A 25847-nucleotide genomic window follows, 5' to 3' on the forward strand; every position below is an offset into this window, starting at 1 on the left:
GTTTTTTTTAGAACATGCCCTGCGGGTGACTCATTTGGTACCTGATGCAGACCAGGGCCCAGTTTTTCAAAAGTAATCCAGTGGGATTTCAGATCACGGATTGGATCAAATCTTGGAAATGGGTTTTTCAAAAGCAGAAGAGGGATTCCAAACTAAGATCAGAGCATGTAATCCGATTTTACATTTCAAACCTGCCCTTTGGGTTTTTCAAAACTTTGAACTCTGTTTGGGATCTATGTGATCCAAAAAAACAGGATTATCCTGATCCCATCAGAAGGGTGGATTCAGTTGTGATTTTTCGAACCCATAAGTACAAATTGAACTGGGCAAAGAACAAATCTTGCCTACCCAACTGCAGCAGAAAAAAGTGCAGCTGGAGATACATCTCCTAAAGGCAGAGATGGAAAGAGCTGGTATCTGTTCTGTAAATGATTTTTGACTATTGGATAGAATTGTTTTTGTTTTGTTATTTAACATTATAATGAAAATAAGGAATGTAAAATGTTTGTTTATTACAGTGTTTCTGTTTCTTATAATTAAAACAAACAATTGCTATTTGTGGCCACCGGTATTTTGCCTACCTGTTGTTCTTTGCTAAGCCAGTAGGCTACACTGTTGGTTCCATTTAAGGCTCTGGTAAACAGGATTTGTAATCCTGAAATTTGGTATTTGGATCACAGTGATCTAATCCAATGTTCCTTTAAAAAACTCGCATAAAATGAAGATGGATCAGGTGATCCTAGATAGCAAAACATGGGATTTCCAAATCCGGATCAATTTGATACGGATTACAGTTCTTGAAAAACTGGGGCCAGGTGCTCGCGGGTACCTCTGATCTACTCTTAATTATTAACATGACTCGTGTGTCTCCAAATCAAAATGACTGTCTGCCTCAAACACTGTTAAGAACACTCTTTCCATGAGGCCGTTTTTTAGCTTTGACAAAACAATCTCATGTTTTTCCACACTCCAGCAAAATGCTTTTTCTTTTCCCAGTGTGGTGTCTCTCTCTGACCACATATTTAAGGCTGGTGGCTCCCTGTGGTCTGTACATGAAGTTTGTAGAGGTGAACCTGCTCGGCCATCTTCACAACCGACCTTGTTGAAATGAAAATGCAGCGTGCTCCAATTTACAAAACTTCAGAGGCACATGACCACGCACCACGACAACTTGCGGGGCCTACGTGCTGGAAACAACAGCTTGGTGACGTCATTTTATGGCTCGTACACCTTGCGACGGGATACCACGCCGATCATAAATCTAGCTTCGCTCTCTCTCACGCACACACACACACAACTTTGTCAAAATGTGCTTTTTACTATTTTGTCTTGCTTTTCAAAGAATTTATATATATATATATATATATATATATATATATATATATATATATATATATATATATATATATATATATATTACAAAACTACAATTTAACGATATTTATTTAACACTGAACAATTTTTTGCATTCCAGCTGATATTATACCAACAAAGTACAATATTACTTAAAATAAATAAGTAAAATATTTTAATTTTTTATTTGGCCATCTCTTCTTGAATAGCCGATAACTGACTGCTGAAAGAATGTACCCTGTACAACATCCCAAAGACGTTATCATGGGTTTTACCTCACTCACAATTTATCATGTTCCAGTGTGACTTAGGTCCTCCTGCATTACCGAAGTTTACACTGTCCCGATGGTGGTCTGTGAACCATGTCTATAGAATCTTTATACTTGTATGTTTCATTTATTTTAGTCAATGCTAATATGATGTTTGTACACCAACAGGGCATGAAGCATTTATTCTTTGTTTAAGATGAAACTGGGCGTGTTTTCAGTGTTTCTGACAATAATCTGTTTGTTGGCAGGATGAGGTGGCCCATACAGTTACAGAGAGCAGAGTGTTACAAAACACACGACACCCCTTCCTCACGGTAAGAATGATTGGGATCACAAATAACCCACTTTATAGAGCTCTGCAGGAGGTCAGTTGGTAAATGCAGTGCCATCTGACAAAGCGACTCACTTGAGATTTTTCTTTTCTTGAGCCAAATGGCCCCTACGGTCAAATTGAAAGCTCTCTCTGCTGAGCCTCTATTGGATGATTTCACTAGCCACTTGCCTCAGCACTGACCGTTCATATGAGCATGAAAAGTGTATTGTTTGCACACCCTGTCTTTTAGCCACGCTAGCGGCATACTGCAGGTCTAGGGATGGCAGCATAGTCCACCACTTAAATCCGGACTGAAATATCTCAATATTCGGAATTTGGTTTAGACATTCTTGTTACCCTCGAATGACTTGTACTATTACAAGTCATTTTTCACGGCAGACATTTTGACATGTCATAGTAGGAAAAGCACAGATGTATTCAAAACCATTAATGATGGCTGCATTCCACTAGGAGAGGCCCTGGTATTGTGCATGCTGACTCACTGAAATAGCTACTGGGACACTTGATGGAATTGAGCCATCGTTAAGGTTATCAATTTCAGCTGTGCTTTTCCTACTACGACAAGTCAAAATGTCTGCTGTGAAAAAGGTCCATAACTGTAGTGATCCTCTGACTTTTGATCAAGTCAAAATGTTGTTAGTTTGTCAACTTCTACAATTACAAAGTATACCTGCAAACCCCATCCCATCAGCTTTAGCGTGTGTTTAGTGCCAATTGGCAATTATTAGCATGCTAAACTAAAATGGTGGTCATTATAACTGCTAAACAGAGTGTTTTCATTGTCATTGCGATTATGTCAGCATCCTGATGTTACCGTTTAGGTCAGGGGTCATCAAATAAATTTTTCCAAGGGCCAGAATTTTAAATAAAGAACATAAAATGTAATCATACCTAATACGCCTATCCTTGTTTGATATTTTCACTTTCTTACTAAATTAATGCTATATTTTCACATGTATTTGTGCGAACAGACTCCTAAAAAACGTGGAAAATCCATAATGATAACTAGAAAATGAGCCCAGATTCACAGTTCACTGAGGAACATTGTTGGGTTAGTTACTTTCAAAAAAAGTAATGGATTACACATTACTAGTTACTTTAAAAAAAGTAATGCCTTATTTTACTGCATTTATGTTTACCACTGCAAATTGGTAGTAATGGGCATACCTAAAAAGACGTTTTAAAGGAACATGCCGACTTATTGGGACTTTAGCTTATTCACCGTAACCCCCAGAGTTAGACAAGTCGATACATACCCTTCTCATCTCCGTGCGTGCTGTAACGCTGTCTGACGGCTCCAGCATTAGCTTAGCCTAGCACAGATCCTGGAGGTGAATGGTTCCAGTAGTCCTACTGCTCCAAATTGTGACAAAATAACTCCAACATGTTCCTATTTACATGTTGTGATTTGTAGAGTCACAGCGTGTACACAAAACAACGTAACATGAGACACAGCCATCTTCTAACCGTAAACAAACCGGGAACTATATTCTCAGACAGGCTTGCTGCGAGCATATCGCTCCGCCAAAGTACTATATTCTTCCGCCTGAGAAGCGCACAGCTCTGTCAATTAAATCAACTAATCGATTAGTCAACAAAATTGTATAAGTGTTAGTTGACTAAGAATTTCTTTAGTCGAGGACAGCCCTAATTTGTACACCCGGTGACTATACAAATCACAACATGTAAACAGGAACATGTTGGCGTTATTTTGTCACTTATTCGGAGCAGTAGGATTACTGGAACCATTCACCTCCTTTACATAAATATTTTTTTCTACTACTATGGGCCAACAGTTAACATTTACATGCCCTCTGTAAATGGTGCCCTGCTGGTAGGTTTTACAACTTGAACTACTTTCACTTAAGTACGGTGCAGTAAAATCAATCAGATGTCCGTGATCTGCGTAACGACAGTACAGTGGGACGTTTGCCTTCAACAGAGCGACAGTAATAACCTAACATACCATCATTACTGAGTTTAAACTACATTCACGGTTATGTTTGCACTGAATAACGCATTCAATAAACAGAAACATAGCCTAACTCTTGCGGTGCACATGAACAGATGCGCAATATTAGCTCACACATAAAATAGCACCCTCGTGAATTAGCCTGTTGCTAACGTACATTCATAAATCCTGCATAACATCGTCCCATACCTACAGGACTTTACTAGAAGGTAGAGCGAGCTACAGCTGACAGGGAGAGAGAATGTATCACTACAGACAATCAGCAGTCTGCTCAAAGCGATGGTCTTTTTTACAAATAGGTTGCATGTAAAGGGGGAAAAAGTAGCTTCCACTTAAGGAGCCCTATGTCCTGTCTTTGTGTCTTTGCTAGTTTAAGACCGACGCACTTGTCAATTTCCCGTCCAGCGCCCGCGACTAGGATTAGTGTGTTTGATCTGGGGGGACATCACGATGGTTGCTCTCCATCGTGATGTCGGCCAGCCATCACGATGGACGATGATATCGTCCATCGGCCCAACCCTAGTAGACAGGTAAATGGGTATTGATTTTATTGTAGGCCTACTTGAAGTAACGAGCGTAGCGTTAGTTCTACCAGATAATCCTCTCTGTATCGTTCCCAGTTAGGTACATGTGCTGTGTGTTGTAACGCAAACACCTCTCGCCTCTGCTGAGTGTGTGGAGCGCGGGCATCGCTGTTAAGAATTCCGTCTATCTTCCAAAATAAAAAGTGTTGTGACTTAACGTTAGATCCGCAATACTGAAACTAATCGGAATGTGAATGGAGATGCAAATACAGGGGGCTGGGTTTTGCACTCTGCCTGTGGAATGTTACCTGCTGTGAATGCTCGAAATGCTTATTACCAGAAGGCATTTTTTCCTTGGGGGGCGGACTGACAGCTTTGGTGGGCCGGATGTGGCCCTTGGGCCTCCGGTTGACGATCGCTGCTTTAGGTCAAAGCACCTCTGTGCCTTTATGCAGTCTCACAGAGCCAGCTACAGACTCTTAACCCCCTTTCACACATATACTGCAACCCTGAGATTATCATGGTTCACGGTCTTTTCCCAAATTGCTCTGTGATAATGATGCATCTACAGCAAAGCCTATGCAGCATGACGTTAAAGTTAGAATCATCGACATTTAGGGAGCTGCCCTATTATTTTCTCACTATTCTTTGATGTAAGCAGCCAGTATTCAGCTCAGATAATACATACTTCTGAATTAAAATCCTTTGAAGTAACACAATGTAGTTTTTACAATTGGAACTTGCTCATTAGTTTGCAAGTGAGTGCTGGGATAGTGTAATTCGTGCAGAAATCTACCACCTGTAATTTGTGATCATTTTCTTCCTGCAGACACTGAAGTATGCCTTCCAAACCCACGATCGACTCTGTTTTGTAATGGAATATGCCAACGGAGGCGAGGTGAGACCTCACATGCACATGGCGCAGTCACATGGAGATACACTGATGTCCCTTGATATCAACAGCTTGCTGTGCACACTCAAAAAGCTTCTATAAGAGGTAAATGTTTGACTCCATTTGCTCTTGACTCTTTCAGCTCTTCTTCCACCTGTCACGGGAACGAGTGTTCACAGAAGACCGGGCACGCTTCTATGGTGCTGAGATTGTGTCGGCGCTCGAGTACCTCCACTCACGTGACGTTGTTTATCGTGATCTAAAGGTGAATAATCCCATCAGTTCTAATGTATATCCATACAAGGTTTATATCATCACTTCCAAAAAGATGATGTGATGAATTCTCATTTTAGATTTTATTATGATGTTTTAATCAGTTTCATAAAGAAGTAGTCTTTAGTTAGAACAGAATTTAAGCATACAACAACGAAATTACATTTTTTAGAAGAAACAACAAACATTTTACTTCTGGCTTCTATTAAAGTTAGTTTGTGCTGCTGAAGGGAAATGCAACATTGATTTTTAAATTTTAAGTTTGAAAGTGATGTCCATTCAACATTGTATGGCCATAGTTGGTCCTTTCCCTGATATAACAATGAGCAGCAACATAATGCATAATGCTTCTTTGTTTCATCATATGTAGTTAGTAATAGTAACTCAACATTTAATAACTAAATAATATAATAACGAAAATATAGGCACACGCTGCAATTGCAGGTTCAAACCCATTGTTTCCATTAGGACATACTATATATCCATTCATTACTCAACCAATGTTACACTGAGAACACACTGAATAAGTTACTGCAAACTGCATGCAGAGTGACAGATGAAGATAAATTCCACAAATATATGCACTTAACTTTAAGTAAGCAGCCACTAGGACAGAGGCTTCCATTCTTAAAAACAAAGCAAAGTTTTAAAATAAAGCCCCATAAATCTACTATACCGTAATTCCATTTGGAAACAATATGTGATGCCTATTGGCCAATTGTTAGATAATTTTACAAACTTAGTTAAACATAAATATCTACCAAGTTTTGTGATTGGACAAACTCTGATTTATAGCACAATTTGAGCCAGCCCCATGCCCTTGTTCATCAACGGCATCACCCTCTTATTGGTAAATATCGAAAACATTTTGTTGACATTTTTCAGCAGCTTGAATAATTATCCACCAAGTTTGGTGATGTTTGGACATTGATTTATGGCCAACGTTTTACACTTGTGGTATGAAACATATCCTGCTGGTTTTGTAAAGATTGGACCGCATTTTTTATTTAAAGTCTGATTTGTGTTATGCCACGCCCATTTTTTGCATTTGTAGTGCCCATAATGGGTCGATTTGAATGAAACTTTTAGGGTATGCTCTATGTGTACATATATTTTGTGATGATTTGCCCAATGGTTGTTGACTTGTTGACGCGCACATTTGAAGTTCATTGGTCAATATCTTGAAAACTAAATAAAAGATATCAACAAGCTTTATGCAACTTTTGATAAGCTTAGAAAGTGAGGAGCATTTATGGGTACAAGTCGGGAACCGGCCTACTTTACATATTTCAAGGGTGCTGAATCCAAAAAAACTGGTACCCAAGCAAAATTGTGAGTTTTTGACCTTCTAATTTGCATATCAAAATGGCCGCCAAATTGCCTATCTTGCTCAGTCGTTGGACCATTTTCCCCTAGTTTTTTTGTAAGTAGGCAATCAAAGATGAGGAAATTAAGTTTCTAGATCAATAGTCAAGGGTCAGAGCAAGGATATAGTGGAGGCTCACTGCCTTTTTTATGTATATACATGCAAATGTACAGACTGACTCTCTCTCTCTCCCTCTCTCCAAGCAGTTTACAGAAATTCATGGCCTACATGTCATATATTAAATATGTAGGTGTCACATATATACTATTCTACTATAATTACTATAAAATACTAAACAAATCTGTAATTTTGGGATCCTAAGTGGTTGTGAGTCCCTCAGGCTGTGGCAGGCCGATACATAGTTAGCTGTCAGTAGAGCTGCTGTTCCCTCTCCTAGGAGGCTATTTTTCCAAGGTGTAAATCTCGTAGTGAACATAGTTTTTCCCAGTGGAGGAGGAAGTGCATCTCTGTCTGACCCAGCTGGTGGATGAAATTGTGGCTTCAGAGCACAGACTGTTAATGCAATAAAGGATGATGACATGGTTAGGATCTCAAAAGCCAATAGTGTCCATTCCACCAGTGGAAAGCAGAGCAGTAAAAGTGTAAGCACAGCCAAAATAGTGAAAATACATCAGCAGGAGATGGAGGAGGGCCCTACATATGGCACTGGCATGGATATGTAGACTGTAAACTAACTTGGGGGAACTAGGCTGTGTAATGGTTGTTTTCTGTCACTTTGAAGTTTGTGATGTAATGGTCTTCAGTTGAAGGCCATGTTGATGTGTTGTTTTGGATGTTATGATCAGTGATGGATGAAGCAATAATGAGTTTTGGATGTTAAACAGTGTGAAACATGGATTTTACTTGGACCTGAAGGGATATGTGTCTGTAATTCATGGCTTTCATTAGAAATTAGTGGAATTTTGCTATAAAAATCTTTAAAGCCCGTTTTCTCAAAATGACTTTTCTCTCATACTCCAAGAACAAAATCTCCACTTCAGTAGCACCTTTATACACCAAACTTCCCAGTCTTGTACCTAGTTATATTATGAAGACAATTACAGGGGGATTTGTAAATATATTATTCCTAGCCTGATTTATAACATTGTATTCCGAAAAACATGGCAAAAATCGTTTTTTTAAGGCTATTGACAGTATATTCTGATTTACAGGATAACAAAAGTAGATATCCATAAATCCCTCTGTAATTTTTTCCCCATCTAATATGTGAACACAATGAAAAAATAATTTTGAACGTGGCTTTATCCAATACTCAGATTTCGTTTTTAAAATATATGCAAATGAGCACATAATTCATTAGATAATACAGAATTTGCATATTTAAACATTAAATTACAGAAAACTTGTAATACATTTCTTTCTCATGTTAATCTAAGTAATCAACTGGCAGAGTTTCATGGTGATATCTGCTAGTTAAAAAAAATTCCCTATTCACCTAGAAGTGTCTCGCCTTAAAAATGACACATATAATGCTTAATTCCACCTTAGAAGTTGTACATTTGCATGTATATACATAAAAAAGGCAGTGAGCCTCCACTATATCCTTGCTCTGACCCTTGACTATCGATCTAGAAACTTAATTTCCTCATCTTTGATTGCCTACTTACAAAAAAACTAAGGGAAAATGGTCCAACGACTGAACAAGATAGGCAATTTGGCGGCCATTTTGATATGCAAATTAGAAGGTCAAAAACTCAAAATTTTGCTTGGGTACCATTTTTTTTTGGACTCAGCACCCTTGAAATATGTAAAGTAGGCCGGTTCCCGACTTGTACCCATAAATGCTCCTCACTTCTTATAGAAGGCCTTTTTTCTGAAATCCGTTTAGACTATTATAGTCAAAGAGGCTTTTTGTGAGCATATTGAGCTGGACATGTGTGTCCAATTTGAACTAAATCGATCTTATGGTGTGACGGTTCTTGGCTTTCCAAAATTACGTTTAGTGTTATTTAGTGGCACCATGTGTCATATTTCATGGAAAACACTAAACGCTTATACGGGGTCTGATCGTGGGGGCAGCAGCTCCTGCACAAATAAGATGACAAATAATAATAATAATAAATCTGTTAAAACTCTACCCCTTCAGGGTTTAAACCGTAAATAAACAAGCAAGCAATGATATCACATGTGCAAAACTAAAGTATTTTTGTCGATTTTAAACTTAAAACGCTTACATCATAAAAAATCTTAGTGATAAAATTCTGAAAAATCATTCTGTACATCATTCTGCTGGTTTTGGATGTATTGTCAAATACTTGGGTGATCAAACAGAATAGAAATAGAAAATGTTGCATACAGTCCTAATTACAGTAAGACTCATTGTTTGACCGATCTTAACAACATTTGAAACATGATATCTAGTATCCAAAAGATGTCTGTGTCAACTTTGGTAGCAGTACCTTCGGGTATTGAACGCTAATTACAATGTGTAAACATTGTAGTGTGCAACACTTTTTCCTACTTTAAATATTTACACACTACCCAGCTCAAGTTGTTTCCATTCACATGAAATTTGTGGATCAAAGTAATCAATAACTAATGAAATGAGCAGTGAGAGGTAGGCAGTTTGTGTTTTTCAAAAATGAGTTGACCCAATGTATGTTTTAGGGGCTGATATGTTGACGCTTAATAAAGACAATGGTGGGCCATCTTTTTGATTTAAATTTTTTGCAAACCAACCTTCTGAGATCATTTGAGATCTTTGGTGTGATGGTCCAAAAGTAGAAACTATTTTGACTTTCTTTAAATATGCACCATACATAAATACCCATTGAAGACTATAAATGTAAATCTCAGTCTTTTCCAAACAGAGCCCAAAGATGGAGAGTTATGAATTCTTTGACAATATGAATTAGAGGATTTGTTTCCATCTGGCCAGCCCCTAAGAACCACTACAACATGAGTAGAACTTGTTTCCAACACCCAATGCTTACAGAAAGCAGTGTAAATCTGATTTGTATGTAATTTTTCTTTCAGCTGGAGAATCTGATGCTGGATAAAGACGGCCACATCAAAATCACAGATTTTGGCCTTTGTAAGGAAGGCATTACCCCTGACGCTACCATGAAAACCTTCTGTGGTACTCCTGAATATCTGGCACCTGAGGTAAGGTACTGAAACTGACTGGCTGGGCAAAAACACAGTTTTTGACCTCTACACAGGCACTCACACTTTCCCACAGGCTTAGGGCCCTATTTAAACAATCTTATAGCGCATGATCTAAAGTACATTGCGCAGTTGCATTTAGGGCGTGTCCAACTCGGCCTTTGTTTGTTAAATGGTGCATAAGCTGCTCTAGCGGAGAGTGTAGTGTTAGCCCGAGCCAACATTATCAAACATAATCAATCAATCATAATCAATTTGTTTTTAAAGTACTGTAGATTTTTATGGGGCTAAATTGCAAGGCAACGCTTCGGTGCATAGACTCACATAATTGTTGATACCAACATTTTAAGCAAAGGTATCGGTATCAGAAAAACTCTACTCACAGTAATTTTAGTAGTTTCCATGTGCACAGTAATATCACTGCAACAAATATCATTGGAGATCAAGCAGCAAAACGAAATACTGAACTTGACCAAAGAAACAAAAACTAAACCTTTAGCTTCTCAAATAACCAATGAAGTAACACTGCTGGCTGTTGTTCCTCATGCATAAATGTGCACAGCTCTGCAACAGCTTTCTGCCATGTTCACATTTTAGAGAATGTAATTAACATTTTCATCATCAATGATGTGTTATTTTACTCACCAACATCACATTCGCTATTAATATGAATTTTAATTATCCACAGATTAAAGGGATATTTCACCGTTGGAAAGATAAATAAATCTTTAAATTGGGTCACTTATGTTACAATTTCTTTTGAAATTGGTGGCTTCTAGGCCGAGAAAAGCCAGAAAATGTGTTTTTTGCTCATGTGGATGAAAGACACCAAATCCCAGAATGCACTTGCTTCGCTGCTTTAGAGTGTACTCCCAAGCCACGCCTACCGTTTACAGATGGACAGTGAGACAGTCGACTCGTAAATCCAGGGGTGATCGTGCGTTTGCGGTGGCAGCTCCGAGACTCTGGAATGAACTGCCTTTGCACATCAGATTGACCGAGTCTCTTCCCGTTTTTAAATCTCGTCTTAAAACTCATTTATTTTTCTTGGCTTTTAACTCAGTTTGAGGGATGATTTTTGAGGCTGTTTTTTTTTTTTTTAGAAACTTAATTTCCTCATCTTTGATTGCCTACTTACAAAAAAACTAGGGGAAAATGGTCCAACGACTGAACAAGATAGGCAATTTGGCGGCCATTTTGATATGCAAATTAGAAGGTCAAAAACTCAAAATTTAGCTTGGGTACCATTTTTTTTTTTGGACTCAGCACCCTTGAAATATGTAAAGTAGGCCGGTTCCTGACTTGTACCCATAAATGCTCCTCACTTCTTATAGAAGGCCTTTTTTCTGAAATCCGTCTAGACTATTATAGTCAAAGAGGCTTTTTGTGAGCATATTGAGCTGGACATGTGTGTCCAATTTGAACTAAATCGGTCTTATGGTGTGACGGTTCTTGGCTTTCCAAAATTACGTTTAGTGTTATTTATTTTCTTTGGCTTTTAACTCAGTTTGAGGGATGATTTTTGAGGCTGTTTTTCTTTTTAGAATTCTTTTGTATTGCTATTTTATTGTTCTATTGTGTCACTATTATATGTTATTGCTTATTTTAGATTGTGTTCAGCACTTTGGTCAACTATGTTGTTTTTAAAGTGCTTTATAAATAAAGGTGAATTGGATTGGACTCAACTCAAAACAACATTTCACTGTGGCTCAAGTGGTGTTACACATTTAAAATGTATAAAAACGACATTATATAAAAACGACATATGAAACAGGCTACATTTAGTACACACACATTATAGGTTCCGTAAAGTTCAGTATAAACACAGCCGTAAATTTGCGTGGAATGTAGAATGGATTGCATTTAACAGTCACAAACTCCACTAGCAGTTAGCAGTTAGTTGGATACAAGCACCAGTCCGTGTTAACACAGCCCACCTCCACTAGTCTTACCCGGCGACAGAGTAGCAGGCCTGGTAGCTGGATAGTCCAGTACACTGTTGTTTAGCCATGTTTCCACAACAACAAAAGCACAGCAGTCTCTGAACTCGCATTGGGAGTTTCGTTGAAGTTGGATGTAGTCCAGTTTGTTGTCTAATGAGCGGACACTTGGAAGCAGGATTGATGGAACAGGTGGCCGGCTAGCATTAGCTTTCCACCTAGCTAGCTCAGAGTCCAGCCCGGTCCAGCCCTCGTTCCGCGTTTCACCGCTGAGGATGTCACCTTACCAGCTAGCGGCATAGAGCGAGACCGAAGGCTGAGGTGCTGGTCTCCGTAGCAGGCGAAGCTTGCATAGTATGTTGAGTATTCCGTCTGTAATAAAGTGTCCTGTATATTCTCAGATCTGTACCAACGTATCCCGGTGGTACACATGTGCGGTAGTTTGAATGCACATAATTGTTTTAAAAGCTTTGAAGCTTCAAGGTGGCTGATGCTCGTTTTGCTTCGGCAAGCTTCGGCTAAAGACGACAGTCCAACCCCCTATGGGCGGGTTGAAAACATGCAGAAGTAGTTCCTGATGAAGACAATGTGTGATTGTGTAAAGGTGTTCACGAGATACCAACCTTTTGTGAACCATCTGTCTTCTCTCGTTTTCATGGAGACAGACGCAGTGTGCACGGAGGGAAGGGGCTGTGTGTGTAGCCTAAGTGAGAGAGACGCGTGAGTGACTGAGAGACGGAGGAGAGCAGGGAAAGGAAATGCAGCTGAACAAATACGCTCCGTGTTTTAAATAACGTTAAAAAAATAAAATAACGAAACGCAAGATGTGGCGGCCGGTGTTGATTGTGGCGCACTGCCACAAATTAGTCTGTGTGGGAAACACTGTCTACTTCTTAAAAATCTCCAAAATCCTTCAACTTTTAATTAATAATAGTAATTTTGGTTGTAATTATTAATTGAATTATTAATTGTATTACTCATATTTAATGAGGCTTATGAGAAGTTGTGTAATGTTCATAAGTGATTGCCGTAGTAATTCCGCTTTAGTACCACAGTTAAAGCTCCATTGTGTAATTTTTTGAGTTGATTCTTAGCAAAACCCCCTTTGTTCTTTCACAAATATGTGCTCATTCATGTCCAATTACTTCCACCAAATAATCAAAGTATTCTCGTACGCGTAGAATTTGCCATTCAGAATACATATGAGCGACTCGCTCGAATGACTGCCGCCATGTTGCACCTCCATCTCTAAAATACATTAGCCAAAGAGGGCCTTTCGCGCTTTTAAACTCTGTGACACAGTGACGAATGCCAGGGAGGGGGAGAAGATAAGGCTGGAAAGTAATATTCAGTTGGTTGTCCTATACAATTTCACCAATAGATGGGAGAAATTCTTATAAAATGTAGCTTTAATGGGGCTGAACTAATTCATCCAGGAGTAGCTGCAGTGCCACCAACAACCACTAGGTGACAATTGTGAGCAGTCCAGATTCAGTCTCTTTGTATGTAGTAGAGTGCGGATCGGGCTGCATTTTTCTGTCCGAGCCCGGCCCGCGTCAGACAGAGCAGTAACTGAACCCGACCCAAGCCTGACAGGCATTAAGATATTTATGTCTGAGCCCGACAGTTAAAATCAAATTTTTTTCTCATACTAATGATACATGTACGTTTGTTTGTGTGGAAAGCCCACTTTTATTAAGCAACTGTAGGAAGGCATTTCCGGAAATGTCAACAGATGAGCGCATCAGCGCACACAGGGCAACAAGCGCACGTTAACACACCTATATAATAAGCTGTTTTAAATTTAAAATTTTCAATGCCTTATCGTGCTGATGTGACCGAGCCCGACCCGAATCATTTCTAAATATATGTCCGAACCCGGCCCGGACCGTCAGGTCACTAATGTGAGCAACTTTAAATTTACAGTGTAGATGTAGAATGGTTCATGGACCTCGCATACAAAATATTACACATATGGACCACTAGGTGGCGCTATAATAACGTCAAACTTGTTTTTGCCTATAACTCCCACATTACTCACAGCATATTAGAAAACCTTACATCCACGTGTTCCTGGAATCAAGCTGAATCGCAGGATATAGGCCACGGCCATTTCCGCTAATACGTCTTTCCGCAATATCGCGCAATGTGCAAAACCAACTTTTTTGAACTCCTCCTAGGCCGTGCGACCGATCTCCACAAAACCTGGTACATAACCTCTCCAGATAGACGTGACAAAAAGGTATTACAAGAATTTTGCTACGTTAAAGTATGCGCAATTTACAATGAAACAAATTTTCGTAGCTAGCCACAAAACACAAACTTTAACATATCTATGCCAAATTAATAAGTATCAGATCAATAATATTGTTCAACATCCCACTCTGAGCCTCTGTACCAAATGTTGTGAAGATCGGCCATTAGGGGGCGCTATAATGAACGTAGACGCGTTTTGGCAAATAAGTCAGTGCATTTAAATGGGAAATTTGCAATAGCAATATCTCTGCCGCAGTAAATGCTATCATCACAAAACTTGAGATTATTGTTCTACATGCCACTCTGTGGCTCTATACCAGATTTGGTGATGATCAGCCTTTAGGAGGCGCTATAATTGAGGTAGAAGCGTTTGGCTTTTTACTCAATGAATGGGAAATCTTCTATTGCATTTCACTACAGACTTTGGAGCTTGCACTTAGTGAAATTTCCTGACTTTTGCCTTGCTGCCGTCGTGCTTTGGGTTCTCCTTTCGCGGGCTCCGCTGTTGTGGGTTCCGCTTTTGTGGGCTCCACATGTCATCCAGTTCTATTGTTACACATATTTTTCATTATTTGAAAGTACAAAACACATACAAATGCTATTAATGTTTAGTTTTATCTGGAATGTGTGATTTGCTTGTACTTTGAATTGACAGATCTGGATGTGAAATTAAAATTTTCAGTCAGTAAAGACAAAAGCAGAGTAGATTTAAATATAATTTATTATAAAACTATACAACAGTAAACATCAAAACATCAGTTACATAAAATCAACAGAATTGGCCTGTACAAGTGGTAATAACATGCGCCCAACATGCGCCCAGAGAGTCCATGAGGCTGTAGGGGGAAAAAGGGATAAAGTGTGTGATTGTGAACATGTTAATGCTGCAGATGTTAGGGCTGGGCGATATAGCTGAAAACTGTATCGCGATATAAGTGTTTCATATCGGTCGATATCGATAATTATTGATATTTTTTATGACTTATTTAAAATAAGGACCAGGAGAAAAATATATATTAAATTTAAACATTTTTATTTTAAACTTAACCTTCCTCTGATTATAATCCCCTCAGTTATAAAGCAGGAATGTCAACACAACCATGGAAAACACTCAAATAATTAAAATGTAAACAGGTCTAAAATCACAATGAACACTTAACATTAAGGTGCAAACTTAAAGAATAAGTAAGAAATGCTTCATAAAGTGTAATAAAATAGTGCAAAATGTTAAATATAAGAAACCTGAGAAACTATTTTCTGCAGGTTTAGTACTAGTTTGGTAACCTGGCTTCTGAACAGACATGTCTGCCTCCGTTATTTCTTTGTAGCGTTTAGTAAGGTGCTGATGCAGAGTACCTCTCCATGGTGGTCTGCTGCTTGTAGTGTTTAGTAAGGTGCTGATGCAGAGTACCTCTCCATGGTGGTCTGCTGCTTGTAGTGTTTAGTAAGGTGCTGATGCAGAGTACCTCTCCATGGTGGTCTGCTGCTTGTGCGGTGTAGCAGCTGCAGATGTTGTTGGACGTTGCTGCCGAATACGGCTGTGCTCTAAAGTGTGAGCGCGGCTAAGGTGGTAAAACTAGTTTGTGGTAGTACCAGTGTTGGTGGGGACGACGGTCTGACGACATTGGTCTGTCTACGGTCACACTTATAAAATCCCCAAAAACTGCCATACTGACTTTTGTTTTATCAACAATTTCCTCGCTCGCTGCGGCACTCACTTTCCACTTATCACTCCACGCCGGTTCTGTTATTGAAGAACACGAGACAGCGATGTGGCGCAACCAAACATGATACTGTTACATGATTGGCTGTTAGAGTGTCACTCCCTACGTTGCTAGGTTACCAGAGAGCGAGTGCCTTTGTTCATGCAACCAAACTTGCTTCACAATCTCTGGTTTCTTCTGATGAAGAAAAACAAGTTATCGAACATTTTATCAACCGCATTTTCTATTGATATTGATTACGTGTCTATCGCGAGACATATCGTTATCGTTTTATCGCCCAGCCCTAGCAGATGTTATTATAACTAACCATAATGAACATAAAAACACTGTTTAAGCTACAACAAATGAGGTCATAACACTGTTGACAAATATCCGGCCAGCCTTACACCGGCACCTTAGGGTCAGTAAAAAAAAAACATGATCTTAATGCCAGGGTGCTGGAGATGAAGCTGGTCCTCCATCACATGGATCAGCTCGATTCTGGTGCTGCCACGTGACACCCGGAGCTGTAATTCTGCAGGGACTGGGAAGAGAAGATGAGATAATGATCACTCTGTGACTATGGGAAAAAAGTGTAATAATTGCTTCAGGTAACTATATATGCTTATATACATCGCTGTCAATAGCAGTAATATAACACAAAGCTTTAGTCCCCTGTGGACTTCAACAAATGTTGAAATCATTAATATGAGCACTGTTTTCACTAGCTGTGTGGAGAATTACAAAATAAAGATAATCATTTTAAATATTATCAAAGTGCAGACACGTGGTGCACATTGATTTTGAAATTGTTCTTTAAACATATAACCTTACAGATTTAGATTGTATTTCTGGTGGTACGTTATCTGACCGGATTGAGGGGGACCTGAGTTAGTTGCTGCAGCAGCTCGGATTCCGCCATCACAAACCCCAGCACCGTGGTCTGATCCAGGAGTGCCCTGTCCCCCCTCACTGGCCACCCACTGACTGTGACCCGGGGCTTGGCTTTGCAATGGCTGAATTTGAGGCGCTACAACCGCTATGTTTGTCCAGGCCGCTCTCCTCCTGATAGCAGGGAGGAGGCGGCAACTTGTCTCCAGTAGTCCAGTGAGCAGCATCACAACAGGACTAGCACAGAGTAGCTTATCCTTAGCCTAGCTTCTTAGCCATTGCTAGCTTGGGACCTATGAGCGAGGTGGGTGTATTTTCAGCAACCATGCAGCTTCATTCAGAGATCATTTTCTAGTTAAAGAGCCAGTTATCATTATGAAGTTTGCTCACACTAATAAATGTAAAATAAATAGCATTAATTCAGTAAGAAAGTGAACATTTCCAACAAAAATTCTGGCCCTTGAAAAAATGTAGTTGATGACCCCTGCTTTATACCCACCGTCACACACAGCTTACATTATACACACATATGCTCTGAGTTATACCTCCAAGTAGTTAGCTGCCTGTTGTATAGCCTAACATATTTTAGTTTAAAAATCATTCCAAGATGCTTTGAGCCGGGCACCCTGCAGCGTTACACAAAACTGATAGCAGTATTCAGTACCAGCTTAGTACCTGTTCTCGATTATGTATTCGGAATCTCCTACTACATACTATGCAGTGTGCAGTACCTACTGAAACTGTTAAATGGATTTATTCTGCAGTATGCTAGGCCAGGTTGAGCCTTTCAACAAGCTCTTAAAGCACTGGACAACAACATGAACTCACACCACTATTGCAAATAAAAAAATAACTTATTGAGCTTTGATTTTTTTGTTTATGACCAATGTTTGTTTTCTTGATAAGATACTGCATGGTTTAGCTCCCCCACTGCTTAAACTATTTATTCTAACAGCTCATGGTGACATACATACATACAAATGAGATAAGCAACAAGGGGAGACTCTTATATAAAGCAAAAATTACTCAACATTTGCTCAAACTTCTTCAGTTACATGAACAAAACAGTTTTTAGTTTGTGATTAAAGTCTGATAATGCCTCTCTGAATGTATTCACACTGGTCTTTTCCACAGGTGTACATTAGTGTTATATGTAATTACATTTTTTATATACATGTGCATTGTATACATGCCCAGGGACAACCGATTGAATTTAGCATTGTGATATATTTATGATATATATCTGGTGCAATACATTTAATGTACACTGTCCCTGATTTAAATAAACCAATACATTAATGGAAATTATAAGCTTGTGTCCCCTTAAGTCTAAATAACATATGCCATAGCATGTTACCACTTTATGTACAACTGTTTATCCACCATACAAACTGAAACTCAATTTCTTAAATATTTATGTGAGCAAATACAACAAACAATAATTATGAACTGAAATATGAAATCTAAATATGTTATAATATATTTCAAGTCTGTCAAAGAGAGACTGTTCATCTCTCTGCCTTGTTAGATGCTGCTCTCCCTCGTGTGTGTGTGTGTGTGTGTGTGTGTGTGTGTGTGTGTGTGTGTGTGTGTGTGTGTGTGTGTGTGTGTGTGTGTGTGTGTGTGTGTGTGTGTGTGTGTGTGTGTGTGTGTGTGTGTGTGTGTGTGTGTGTGTGTGTGTGTGTGTGTGTGTGTGTGTGTGTGTGTGTGCGCGCGCGCCAGAGAGCTTGTTACGCCGCAATCGTTTGTGGAGCTTTTTAACTCCGAAAAGGCAGATAACCACAGGTTCCCGTTAATCTTATAATGAATATTGGTGTCATGTTATTTTAACAAACGATCGGGGAAATAAACGGCTCTTGTCCATGAGTCTCTTGAGAGAGCTCACAGCGAGGTCTTTGAGCATGACAGGCCGGTTGGCTAGCTAGCCAGCCGGCTGCCTCTTCAGTTTGTGGAGCTTCTCAACTCTGACATCGGAGGAAATTTGCAATTCGCCATCAATTTTTGTAAAACTGCCCATATTCGAAATCTACACAGTTGATTTCTCGCATATAAAAGTCTTAGAAGTGAATTTAGTGATTAAATAGCAGATGAAAATTGTAAAAACGTTTTTATTTGTTGGCCACAACGGCAAGCCATGATTGTTGTGACTGTTCCAGCACTTTGCCTTGTGGGATACAGTAGGCGAAGGAGGAGGGTCTGGCAAAGCGAGACTAGTCCGAGGCATACTGGAGATTTACTCCGAATCAGTAAGACATCTGGGTGTTTTTGGCATACTGCAGTTTTTGCTTTTGTTTGCATACTGCAAACTACATGATACATTTTGGCCAAATCCAGTCCTTGTGCCAACACACTGGAATTATGTACAGTTGTGGCTATTTAATTTCCCTACCACTAATTCATCACATTCTCTGGCTTTTTGCTGTAGGACAGCCATCTGCTGGTCACTCATAACTAAGTGACCAAAGTTTTAATCTGCTTTTTACATACGAGCCCTGGTGTTAGACATGGTGGCTGGTGGGAAATCTGTTTTACTCACAGAAAGTGAGTTGAAAACTGAAAATATATAGATTTAGGTTAGAGAAGTGTGCTGTTAAGTGATGTGTACCAAATATAAATGTTGCAAATTTAAAGTCACTTTTTACTGCCATTGTTGAGAATTGTAATCAGGCAAATATCTGTTTCTCAGGTCCTAGAAGATAATGACTATGGCCGGGCGGTGGACTGGTGGGGTCTTGGTGTAGTCATGTATGAGATGATGTGCGGCCGTCTGCCTTTTTACAACCAAGACCATGAGCGTTTGTTTGAGCTCATCCTCATGGAGGAAATCCGCTTCCCCAGGAACCTGTCGCCCGAGGCCAAGTCCCTGCTGGCTGGCCTGCTCAAGAAAGACCCCAAACAGAGGTATTTGACCCAGACTGATCCTCTCTGTGAATTATTTTGGATGCAATAACTTAATCCTTACATGATCTTGTTTGGACTACAGGTTGGGTGGAGGTCCCACTGATGCCAAAGAAGTAATGAGTCACAAATTTTTTATCGTCATCAACTGGCAGGATGTGGTACAAAAGAAGGTAAGATATTCTGAGGACAAAGGAAATGAAGCTGGGGTTTGCTTTTTAGTCACAAAAACAGGATGTCATGGCTGATTGCTTAGTTAGCCTTTGTATCTGTGATTTCAGACACTTTTATCAGGCTTTAATAATTATCACCTCCAATTTTTGCTCCCACTCACATTAGTGAGTAAAAAGGCTTACATCTTGAAAGATGCTCTCAGAGTTGTTAACCATGCTGCTGGAAATGTAATGTGCAGAAATACAGAACAGGTTAAATTCATCTCTATGAACTAGAATCATAAGAAGCATATATGTTTGCCATGTCAGATTATTTTCTGAATCTAAATTTACTTTAAAAACAAATCTACCCACATTGTCTTTTCAATACTAGATCAGTATTGAGAGAGAGTTGTTGTTTTTTTGTGTCAAGTTGTCAACTGATGGTGGCAAAATGTCATGCTTCATAAAAACGTAAAACAGACATAATGGACTTCTCTTATAATTTCTTACTGCAACTAAGAAAGCTTTACTATACTTCCATGATCGAAACCCCTGAGTATCCTGAATTCTAAAGTCAGCTAACTTTTAACAAACAGCAATAGTGGAAAGTTTCCAAGAGAAACCTATAGAGCTTGTCCACTGTTACACACAGTGTTGTTATCATTAACAACACAGTAACTCTGTTGTGTTTAGCCATGTTTAGTTAATCAAAGTTTCTCAAAAAGTTATCTCAGAGTCGGTAAAAAATGATGCAGCCCTGATCTGCCCCCCAGTGGATATGTTTAATACTTCAGATATGCACAAAGTAAACAGGCAGTATGTGAACAATGCTGCTTGTGTCACAAACCTTTGTCTACATGTAGTTATTTTCGAAATCCAGTATCTTCCAATCGAATGGCATTTAACCAATCTTCTCCCCTGCGCCAGCTTACCCCACTGTTCAAACCGCAAGTGACATCAGAGACAGACACCCGGTACTTTGATGATGAGTTCACAGCACAGACCATCACGCTCACTCCTCCAGACAAGTGTAGGTATCCCCTGACTGGACAGCGACACTGTGTCAGTGCTTAATCCACCACTTTCCATTATCACGGTCTGGGTTCTTGATTTGAATGCGACGATTGACTTCTGCTGTCTTGTTCTTACAGATAACAGTCTGGACTGCGAGGACCCTGGCCAGCAAGCGCATTTCCCCCAGTTCTCCTACTCTGCTAGCATAAGAGAGTGATAGCATCTCTGCCACACACACACAAACACACACAAAAACAAATGAGGCATGAACACCTTGGCCACATCCTTACAGCTGTAAAATGACCAGAACCTCCATCTTTAATGAGGTTTAGTCCGCCAGCATCGAAGTGCCTCAGCTGGCAGCCATATTGTTTTATAGAAGCCCCCTCTGTCAACACTACGGTCAAAGCCTGGTCATAGTGACTGTACTGTATCAAACTGGACTTCAGGACCTCACATAGTCATCAGCACAACTGAAAAACAACTGTCTGAAGCACCTTTTGGATGGCCTATAACTGCTGCTGCTTTTTCAATATAAACCGTTGATAATTTTTAGCACTCTCTTTTAATGGTCTTTATGGACAGTTTCTTTCATGATGTTTCCAAGTGCTCTTCTTCAGAACTAGCTGTTACAACTGGTGATAGACAGGTTATTATATGAGAAAGTTGCGGGGCAGTTTGTTGGGTGTTTCTGTTAGGTGTGTGTGTGGATCTTTTTTCTTTCTTTTTTTTGAGAAAAAAGAGGGCATTAAGTCCAAACTGGATGTCATCAGTTGAGTCAGAGGGAGTCTGTGAGAGCAAGAGGTTTTGTGTGTGTCTTAATACAACACTTGCCCAACATGCATCAGGAACAACAGATTAATTGATAAGACATGATTATCAAGGTGTCTCCGTGGAGAAAGCGTAAGATGAGGTGTTGGAGAGAGGCTGTCCTTTAACTGTATGCAATGAAAACACATCACTTGTTTATTAGTTTGCTCTCATCTCAAACTTTGATCTTTGTTAACAGATCTGTCAAGTGTGACACATCAATTAATGGGAATTGGGAATACCTTAATTCACAAGGTGTATGTTCTTTTTTTAAGGATTTTTATTTAATCTTTTTCGATCAGCAAAATACACACCATTCTTGGGATTTAAGAGGATTAAAGTGATGGTTCGGAGTAATTTCACCCTAGGGTCCTTTGCACCATGACCTCGAGCCAAACACCCCCCAGAAGCTTTTTTCACCTGGGTCGAACATTGGGAGAGTTAGCGTTATCAGCTGAATAGCTTAGTGCAGGCGTTAATGGATCCGAGAGTGTCTCTTGTACATAATCTCCCCCTAATAATGCCCGAAATGATACCAAACTTCAACACTAGTACAAATAGGTTATGTACTCCTAAAACGATGGATTGTAAAGTTTGTAAGTACACCAGAAGTTTATGTAAATAACACTTGCCTGCTGGCTTCTGCTCTCTGCTGTTGCTGCTGTAAGACGAGTGCTTAGGGCCGTCTACAAATTACAACACCGAAAAGAGATACAACAAAAATATGTATTAATTTAACTTATTTTTTAAAGTAAGTGCTGTAGTATAACTAGCAGGAGACAAGTTATAATTGAGGTAAGTTTGGAGACATTACCTTATTTAATCATTAAATTAATAAATATTTTTGTTATATCTCTTTTCTGTGTTGTAATTTGTAGACGGCCCTAAGCACTCAGTAGCAGCAGCAGAGACGAGAAGTGTTATTTACATAAACTTCTGGTGTACTTACAAACTTTACAATCCATCGTTTTATGAATGCATAACCTATTTGTAGGTTTGGTTTCATTTCGGGCATTATTAGTGGGGTATTGTACAAGAGACACTCTCGGATCCATTAGCCCCTGCACTAAGTTATTCAGCTGATAATGCTAACTGTTCCAATGTTCGACCTAGGTGAAAAAAGCTTCTGGGGGGCGTATTTGGCTCGAGGTCATGGTGCAAAGAACCCTAGGGTGAAATTACTCCGAACCATCACTTTAATAAGCACTTAGTGATTTAAAGCAGACCTCATTTTTCTCAGATGGACCATGTTTATAATGTAGCTGAAAGTATCAAAAACTGTGAGATACCAGAAGCTGGTATCAAATGTCTGGTCAGATTCATAATCCTGTTGACTTCTTCTGTGATCAGATGAATTCTAGCACTTTCAGAGTTCATGTTCATATTTTGAGTGTCATCCTTTCTTAGCATTCAAAGCTACTTCTGTAATATTTCCAATTCACTTATACCTATATTATAACATATGTTAGTAGCCTTTCGATGAAAGTAGTCTTTCCTCAGATCACAATTCACCATTTTAAACTTTACCTGCTTGATACTTTGATTTGATTAGACATAAATTAGTGGGAGAGCTAAGAAATCCTCTAGGGTGCTGTGAATATCATGAACATGGTCCATTGTGAGATTTTTTCATTTGAGTGCAATGGTGACTTGCAGGGATGTATTTTTTATTATTTTTCAATTCTTCCCATCTATTATTAATCGCTGCACAATATTAAATGGTAAAAAGGGGGCATGCACCTATATTATTTGCAATACTGGGTGTTATACTGTACATGAAAATGCACCCAACATTGTATTGGTGCTACGCTGTTGAGGCACTGGTAATAAATACAAAGCTGGTGCAGACAACCTGCTCAACTTCCTATTACACACAGAGCCTTCTATCACCTGTGTTTTGAAAAGAAAAAAAAATCTTATTTGTTTTTTTTCCTGTTTTACTCCTCGACTTGCTGTTTTCCCTCATCCTTCCTGTAGCCTGAAGCTCCTTCACAGATTAATTAAGTAAATTCATAAATTGAAAGGAAATGTATGTTTTCAGTTACATTTTCAATTCAAACAATGGATTTCTATTTGTCTTTGAATGTAATTTTGAAAGACAGTGATCCAATACACATTTTTAACTGTCTTAATACATCCTCGTGTTTTTGGCTTGATTCTTTTCATCCCTCCACTGTAAGGGAACTGAAGCTTTGTTTCTACACTTGATTTTAGTAGTAATACAGGTACCAACCGCTTGACTATAAAGCATACACTGGTAGGTAAACTAGAGACAGGAAGTGCATTCCGTTATTCCTGCCTTCCTCAACCTCAGTTAGGCAGGTTTAATGCCTTGTAACGTTTAGCTCTTATTTGTTGTAACGTGTTACCAGCAGCCAATCTGAGATCACTAAAAGCAGAGCTGATAAGCTGGGTGTTGCCTGGCACACATTTAGCCTTGCTGATGCTTTTCTCTGCTGTAACTGTAACTGAAGCCTCAACCACAGCAGAGTGACTACACACAATAAGCAGCCCAGATTACTCTCCAAAGCTACTTTGAGGTAGCCTGACAAGCCAGACCCACATCCAGATGTAGGGTCTGGGAACTCCCCATTGACGGAGCTCGATCCGAGGGGCGGGATAAACTGCTGTCTTTCAAATTCCCTCTGCACATAATAGGATAGTGCTACGACCAGGCAGAGCAACGAAGAAGGTAGCGGAGCTAGTTGATAGATTAAACTTCTGCCATATCCAGTCGGCAAAACTCCAAACACATCTTCCTTTTTTAAGAATGATTTCGGTTTCGTTCTTTGTTCTTTTATCAAAGAAAAGCTGAACTCCAAGTCTTCCAGAAGTCTGCTGTTCCCAGCAGCAGCCATAAGCCCCACCCACCGATTCTATACACAATGTGATTGGCCTGACCAAAATTTGGTTTTTGCAGCTTGAAAGTCAACGGAGAGTGCCTAGACCCCCCCCTGGCTGCCAAATAAATTTGCTGCCACTAGGGGAGTCTAGATTTCTAGGCTAACTTTGAGGCTAACAGCTCAAAGGAAGAACTTGCTTTTCAGTTTTTGCTTTACCTGATTTGATGCATCTCTGCCAACTATGCTCAAAGACTAAATGCAGTGATCACAACTTCAAATGCATTCACTTTTACTGAGTTTGGTTCATTTCATGCAGTTCTCATTACTTTTGGCACAACCATCACATAGAAAATATAGTGTACAGAACATTTCACCCCAGTCTTCTGCTGAAAATATTCTCAATCTAGTTCCTAATGAGGAGAAATATTTTCTGGTTGTGTGGGCTCATTCACTGTGTGAGAATATGTGGAGGTACAGTACACTATTGCCTCAGCTGATCTGCAGAGAAATGTAAAGGGCACATCAGGTTTGTTAAATGATGTAAAGGAAAGGCAGCTGTGTTGGAGGGGTGTGTGAACAAAAGGTTGAGAGAGAGACAACACTTTGTTACACTGACATATTGTATTGGACAATGTGAGGGCCCATCAGACTGCAGTGTCATTTCAGAAGTGTTTCCATCCAAGAATATGAATGGTCTCTAACCTCAATAATGGTAATATTATTTACATTTGTGTGGTGGGGAAAATATTAACAAACGCAAATCTCATGTGCAGTCCGCACTCAGAGGTCATAGTCTGTGATGACATCACTGCAGTCAAGGTTGGATAAGAAACACCAACAATCCATTTATCCAAGGTGTCTGACCAACAATACAATACAATAATACCATAATACAGTAGGTCATAGATGAAAATCTATGGACTGGTGTAATTACAGAAACAGGAAAGGGAGCAGTTAACAGACAAAGAATATTTTTGTTAATTGTATCTTGTGTTTTGTTAGGGTTAGTGGTCATCACCACTAAATAACTGCAGGTTTGATGATCTAATGCACAGGTTTCTTTTCTCTTTGCCACCTTGGGTGACACGTTTTTTTGTATGTAGTTTTGATAACTATATGAGGAGAGGTATTTCTGTGAGATATTTTCAAAACTGAGATTTTGTATCCAAAACAGGTCTTCAAAACAAAGAACACTGTAATGGATGATAAATAATGTGCACAAAATTGT

The 25847-nt window shown here is 39.3% G+C and overlaps 1 protein-coding gene across 3 annotated transcripts in view; it reads left to right on the plus strand.

The window, feature by feature from the left end:
* Positions 1-22023, plus strand: part of LOC114566492 (RAC-beta serine/threonine-protein kinase) — a 36148-nt gene extending 14125 nt beyond the window's left edge. For all 3 annotated transcript variants that reach the window (XM_028594998.1, XM_028594999.1, XM_028595000.1), the window contains exons 7-14: positions 1871-1936; positions 5282-5350; positions 5487-5609; positions 9981-10109; positions 19586-19800; positions 19883-19970; positions 20880-20982; positions 21104-22023. In XM_028594998.1, coding sequence (XP_028450799.1) covers positions 1871-1936; positions 5282-5350; positions 5487-5609; positions 9981-10109; positions 19586-19800; positions 19883-19970; positions 20880-20982; positions 21104-21183 — 873 coding nt within the window. In that variant the 3' untranslated portion in view covers positions 21184-22023. The remainder of the gene's footprint in view (positions 1-1870; positions 1937-5281; positions 5351-5486; positions 5610-9980; positions 10110-19585; positions 19801-19882; positions 19971-20879; positions 20983-21103) is intronic.
* Positions 22024-25847: the final 3824 nt, after the last annotated feature.

This window comes from Perca flavescens, chromosome 13 (assembly GCF_004354835.1).
Source record: "Perca flavescens isolate YP-PL-M2 chromosome 13, PFLA_1.0, whole genome shotgun sequence".
NCBI lineage: Eukaryota > Metazoa > Chordata > Actinopteri > Perciformes > Percidae > Perca > Perca flavescens.